Source organism: Bombina bombina, chromosome 2 (genome assembly GCF_027579735.1).
Source record: "Bombina bombina isolate aBomBom1 chromosome 2, aBomBom1.pri, whole genome shotgun sequence".
NCBI lineage: Eukaryota > Metazoa > Chordata > Amphibia > Anura > Bombinatoridae > Bombina > Bombina bombina.
Genome location: NC_069500.1, coordinates 60,789,229 through 60,796,048, shown reverse-complemented (window position 1 = coordinate 60,796,048; position 6,820 = coordinate 60,789,229). Strand labels below are relative to the sequence as shown.

The following is a 6,820-nucleotide window of genomic DNA, read 5'->3' as shown; positions in this document are numbered from 1 at the left end:
AATATTCTCATAAAATCTATAATCGAATGCTATTTACAGTTTTCGAATGTCACTTTCGAATTTGAATGTTCATAATTAGATTAAATGTCCACATGAAATTTTGAATGTAACATTCGATTTAACAAATACTATGCAGAAGTTCACTAGTTCATGTGGTAGGGCATTAAGTAAATTGATGCATAATAGATACAAATATATCAATTTGAATGTTTCTATTTCGAATATTGCATAATTTGAATATTATAATTAAAGAAAGCATTAGAAATACTGTTACAAAATACAAATATATAAATTTGAATATTGCATAATTCCAATACATGAAACGAATGTTAGAATGTTCTACAAACATTCTAAACAAACGAACGAATGTGTTAAAATTAGTTTCACTTTTCGAATGTTGAGAAACATTCGCCCATCACATGCGCACATCTCCTAATTTAAACCATTTTATTTGTATTTGTAAAACGTGAAATGAACCAATCACTGTGTATAAGAAACGCATTTCTTTAATGAGTTACATTTCCTCCAGCCTATTTTTAATTGAAAAATATGTTGCTCTAAGGTAATATTTTTATGTTTTATCAGCAATATGAGGATTGCAAATTGCTGTGACTTCCAGTCTTATGTAAACCTGGCGTTTGTTGAAACTTGGAAAGCGGCTCATGATGCAGATAATTGTACAACTTTACAGACTGTGCCATGAAATTGGATTGTGCAGAATCCCTGAAGCACTAACACAGCAAATATCTGGGAACGTACAGCATCTACAGTGTTCAGCGAAATCAAATAAAGGGCGACTCTGCAGGAGATTACAATCACTGCTGTTCTCCACTTACCTCCAATTATGGATTTCTTGCTAGCCTACAAAAATGTCCCCGGACTGAGGACGTATTGTATTCATTTAGATGGTGACCCACAAACAGACATTACCTGCTGGCTTTAGTTTTAGTAAATCAGTATTTATTTAACAAGGTGTAAGGTGTCTGCCAGAAGTGTCTGTTTAATGATACTGATATTGTTTGTCATAGGTTAAAGGAATACACAAGCCATATTATAGCAACCTTTAAGTAGATTTAAGGTTTTAATAAGGCTGAAAATGTTTGTCATAAAATGAATCTTAATCTCAGGGTGGAGGATAATAGGTTGAGGGGGGATTTTGCAGAAGCACGTCTTTACAGACATTATGGAAGACACTTAAAGGGACAGTCTAATTCAAATTTAACTTTCATGATTCAGATAGGGCATGTAAATTTTAAACAACTTGCAAATGTACTTTTATCATCGCATTTGATTTGTTCTCTTGGTATTCTTAGGCTCATATGCTATTTTCTAAGCCCTTGAAGTCTGCCTCTTATCTGAATGCATTTGATAGTTTTTCACAGCTAGAGGGTGTTAGTTTATGTGTGCTATATAGATAACATTGTGCTCACGCCCATGGAGTTACTTATGAGAGGGCACTGATTGGCTAAAATGCAAGTCTGTCAAAAGAACTGAAATAAGGGGGCAGTCTGCAGAGTCTTAGATGCAAGGTAATCACAGAGGTTAAAGGTGTATTAATATAACTGTGTTGGTTATGCAAAACTGGGGAATTATCTATCTTTTTAAACAATACAAATTCTGGAGTAGACTGTCCCTTTAATAGCAGAGGTAATGAAATTATATATAAAGGGAAAACAAGAATTCCTGGGATTTGCATAAGCCTATACTGAAGAATTAAAAAGGATCATTAAAGGGACACTGAACCCAAATGTTTTCTTTTGTGATTCAGATACAGCATGCAATTTTAAACAACTTTCTAATTTACTTTTATTAGCAAATGTTCTTCATTCTCTTGGTATCTTTATTTGAAAAGCATGAATGTAAGTTTAGATGCCGGCCCATTTTTGGTGAACAACCTGGGTTGTTCTTGCTGATTGGTGGATAAATTCATTCATCAATAAACAAGTGCTGTCCAGGGTTCTAGACTTTCTTTTTTTTAAAAAAAAAAAAAAGATAGCAAGAGAACAAAGAAAAAACTAAATTATTTCTATTTTCAAATTGGCTTTGTTCTCTTGGTATCCTTTGTTGAAAAGTAACCCTAGGTAGGCACATAGGGGCTCAGGAGTGTGCATGTGTCTTTAGTACTTTATGGCAGCAGTGTTTTCAGCAATGTTATACATTGTTGCAAACACTGCTGCCATAGAGTGTTAAAGATATATGCATGGTCCTATGTTTACCTTTCAACAAATTATACCAAGACAGTGAAGCAAATTTTATAAAAGTATATTGGAAACTTTGCACTATCCATCTCTATCATGAACATTTCATTGCTTACTTTCCTGTCCCAGACTATGTGGGATATTTGGGTCTATTGTCAAAATATGAGCCAGATTACAAGTGGAGCCCTCTTTATCGCTCCTGCTCTTGCGCTAACTGTGCTAGAAGTAAGCTTTTTGAACGCATAGGATTGCCCTCGTTTTACAAGTTGAAAGTAAAAAGTTTTTGCACAAACACTAACCCGACGCACGTAGAAAGGGGAAGTTAGTATATAGCGCGTGTGATAACGTATTCCCCCAAAGAAGACAATGGAGCGTGAAAAGGGGAGAAAAAAAAACTTAACACTCTACTCACATGCAAACCCGATCGCATTTTCTCAAGTGCAGTAAACAGACATGAATATTTCACATTCCAATTTTCTTCATGTAGCAGAATATGTTCTATTTACATCTTATACATGTATATGTCTCTATGTTAAAGCACTTTGCAGTACCTCATATTTTTGAGCCCTTATTTTTTGAGCTATATTTTATTTGGGATAATTTTTTTATCAGATAGTGTTATTTATTACAATTATACTTTATTTATAAAGCGCCAACATATTCCGAAGCGCTGTCCATGGGTAAAATTCATTTAGATAAAACAATGTTATAAAACTTGTAAGAGACAAGACAACATGTTACAAACACATACAGGAGGGATTAAGGGCCCTATTCCCAATCTAAAAGGGTAGGAGGTTGAGAAGCAGGAGGTGAGGACTGGAAGATTGAGAAAGATGTTAATGCAGAGTTAGATGAGGGAAGTGAAATTAATTTATTATTGAGTTGGGTGCTAGGCTTCTCTGAACAAAAAAGCCTTCAGGGAGCATTTAAAGGAAGACAGATTAGAGCAAAGCCTGACAGCACGAGGGAGAGTATTCCAGAGGGTAGGTGCTGCACGACAGAAGTCCTGCAGTCTAGCATGAGAAGAGGTGATAGTCACGGATGCAAGGAGCAGGTCATTGTTGGATCTTAGTGGGCAGGCTGGAGTATACTTGTGTATTAGAGAGGATAGGTAGAGGGGAGCGGTGTTGGTGAGCGCTTTGTATGTAAGGGTGAGAATTTTGAATTTAATTCTGCTGTGAAAGGGGAGCCAATGAAGGGAATCGCAGAGAGGTCAAGCAGATACAGCGCGACGGGAAGGGTGGATTAGCCTGGCAGAGGCATTTAGGATGGATTGAAGAGGGGAGAGGTGGGAAAGAGGAAGGCCAGTAAGTAGGTTATTGCAGTAGTGAAGTCGGGAAATAACAAGATAGTCGATTATTTGCTTTGTGGTGTTAGCGCTCAGAAAAGGGTGAATCTTGGAAATATTGTGTAGGTGGTTGCAGCAGGATGTAGAAATCGATTGGATGTGGGGGACGAAAGGTATATTTGAGTCAAGTGTAACTCCGAGGCAGCGGACTTGGGGAGATGGTGATGCCGTCAGAGATAGAAATGTCAGAAGTTGACGTAGAGCTTGAGGGTGGGGGAGGGGATTAGATGGAGCTCAGTCTTGGTCATGTTAATCTTTAGGTGGTGAGAGGCCATCCAGGTGTAACTGTACTTTTAAATGTATTTTTTATGTGTTTTTGTTTTGCATAACAGTTAACTATACCTCTGAGGTTGTGGTAATCATTCTAGCGTAAATTGCGATTCGCATTTACTTTCAACTTGTAATAGGAGCATTCCTTCTGACGCACGCAATCGATATCACAAACCTAATATTGCTCAGGCTTATCAGCATGCCACTCGTAATCTGACCCTATATGTTTCTATAACACACAGATTAGAACATATATATGATACAATAATTAGCTGTTTAAGAACTATGTCTGCACAATTTATTAAGTTCATCGATCTGAAAAGTCAATAAAAAAATTAGCATTTTCTCAAAGGAGTTAAAGGGACACTGAACCCAATTTTTTTCTTTCATGATTCAGGCAGAGTATGCCATTTTAAGCAAGGAATGTAAGGTTTAGGAGACGGCCCATCTTTGGTTCAGCACCTTGGTAGTGCTTGCTTATTGGTGGTTAAATGCAGACAACAATCAGCAAGCACTATGCAGGGTGCTGAACCAAAAATGGGCCGGCTTGTAAGCATACATACCTGCTTTTTCAAATAAAGATACCAAGAGGACAAAGAAAAATTGAAACTAGGAGTCAATTAGAAAGTTGCTTAAAATTGCATGCTCTATCTGACTCACAAAAGAAAAAAATTGGGTTCAGTATCCCTTTAAGATCTTATTTTAATTTCATTCTGTAAATCTACTTTTTCTAAACATAAATTCAATCAATAGTGAATACGTTGGAGTTTTTTGTAATTCAGTGACCATAGTGCATTTGATCACTTCTGAACTTTAAAAGACTTTTAATCTGAAAATGCTCTAAATGAATCACTTAGGTTCATAGCATGATGTATTGTAAAATGTACCCTCACTGGGCTGTAATACATTGTGTAGCAAAAGGAAGATTAGAAGTCATTTTTTATTATTTATACATTTAGAAATGATTTACAGCAATTACTGAAAAATCACCTGTAAAGTAAAACATGCATTATTTTGCAGGCTTGGGACACACCCCTTGAAATGTCTCTGGAATGTTGTTTATTTTACTTCCTTTGCTCTGGCCAATTAAGGACAGGTATAAACTATCTTCTAAACATATCAACCAATCACTGTCAACCAATGCCAGTGTTCCTCATTCCACAAAATTAAATTACAGGAAAAGCAGGAAAACAAATAATGAAAGTGCCATCTGCCATGCAATTTTTTTTAATCGCACATTAAAAATGTTAAAGTGAATAAAATGTTGAATTTACTGTCATTTTTAAACACATAACAAAAGAGGAAGAGAGGAAAGGTTAAGTAAGCTCATTTACATTATTCTGTCATTTGAAATGTAAATACTGCAGCATTGGTTGGAGAAAAGCTTTGTAAATGAGAAACAGAAGCAGAAATAAACCTCCCGTGTGGGCAGGATACAGAGAGAGTGCAGCCTATTTAGAAGGGTGTCCCTCCAGTATCTTTGACTACAAAGAGCTGCTTGCCAGAGCACATTATCTCTTTAAGCTTCAAGGAATTATGATTCACAATAAGCAGCCACTTACCATCTGTGCTGACGACGTATTTCTTGGAAAGTGGTGCAGCCGAGGAGTCGCTATGTAATGCTGATAGTGCTGAGGGACCGGCCTAACCTGGAACTGGGCGTGCGTCAAACCAGCGTCAACACTCAGATCCCTAAATTAGAAAAACAATAAGAATTACATTCTAATGCCTATTTTTCACATGTTAAGTAACACTTCAGAATAGATCTAAATATCAGCCTTCAGTGCTCAGGAGTTGGAATGCTGAATAAGTTCTATTTTATTTAAAGTGAGAATGGTTCCTTTGCAGGACATTTGAGGATTATCGGCCTTCAACTTGTAGTAGCAGTGAATAATACCACTCCCAGAATCCAGTGGGAGGACGTCCCTCCGTCTTACTTCCATATTGTTTAGTGAGCCCTAGTAATATGTTACATTGTTCTTATATATTTCTAGCCTGGTCTTTAAAGGACCATTATAGTCTAAAAATGACCTTCTCATTCATTTAACCCTACCTAGCCTTCAGGTCTATGTGTTTAGCCCTCAACAAATAGTTAAACGGACGGTAAAATCAAAATGAAATGTTCATGATGTAGAGACTGAGCAGGCAGTTTTAATTTTACTTCGATTACCAAATTTGCTTTGATTTCTTAGAATACTCTGTTGTAAACCTAGTTAGACTAATAGGAGTTTAGGAGTGTGCACGAGTCTTTAGTAGTCCATGGCAGTGTTTGCCTCTATTTATAACATCGCTATAAACATTGTTGCAAACACTGCTGCCAGATGGCTAAAAACATGTGCACACTCCTGAGCCCACATAGGATACCTTTTTAACAAAGAATACCAATAGAACGTAGCAAAATGAATAATAGAAGTAAATTGAAACTTGTTTACATTTTCTTGTTTTATCCAATCCACTTAAGTTTAATTATGACATTACTGTCGGGCTCAAGAGAGCTGTGTGCCAATCAGCAGTCACACAGCTTGCTCATGTGACTGCCGCTGTTAACTGGCTCACCAGCTGTGCTCAGGACCAGCAGTTCTTTACGGCTCCCAAGTGGTACTTGTGGGTGTTAAACACATAGAGTAGATTTATCATAGTGCGAGCGGACATGATACGATGTATGCTGTCGGCATTTATCATTGCACCAGTAGTTCTTGTGAACTGCTGGTGCAATGCTGCCCCCTACAGATTTGCAGCCAATCGGCTGCTAGCAGGGGTTGTCAATCAACCCGATCATATCTGATTGGGTTTATTTCTGTCCGCGGCCTCAGAGAAGGCGGACAGGTTATGGAGCAGCGGCTCAGCAATGCAAACAATGAAATCATGAGACCCTAAGGGACTGTATCTGCTTAGGACATGGATAGTAGACTCTGAATATCATTCATCAGACTGAAGAAGTATGACATATTGATCTTCCCAGTTACATATTTATTTTTTACTGTATATTTTCTTTCATGATTTA

General features: G+C 37.2%; 1 protein-coding gene across 2 annotated transcripts in view; it reads right to left on the bottom strand.

Moving 5' to 3' along the window:
• The window catches only part of ARK2C (arkadia (RNF111) C-terminal like ring finger ubiquitin ligase 2C), a 166,496-nt gene that overhangs the window by 15,312 nt on the left and 144,364 nt on the right, over positions 1 to 6,820 (bottom strand). For both annotated transcript variants that reach the window (XM_053701075.1, XM_053701076.1), the window contains one exon: positions 5,379 to 5,508. In XM_053701075.1, the coding sequence (XP_053557050.1) occupies positions 5,379 to 5,508 (130 nt within the window). The remainder of the gene's footprint in view (positions 1 to 5,378; positions 5,509 to 6,820) is intronic.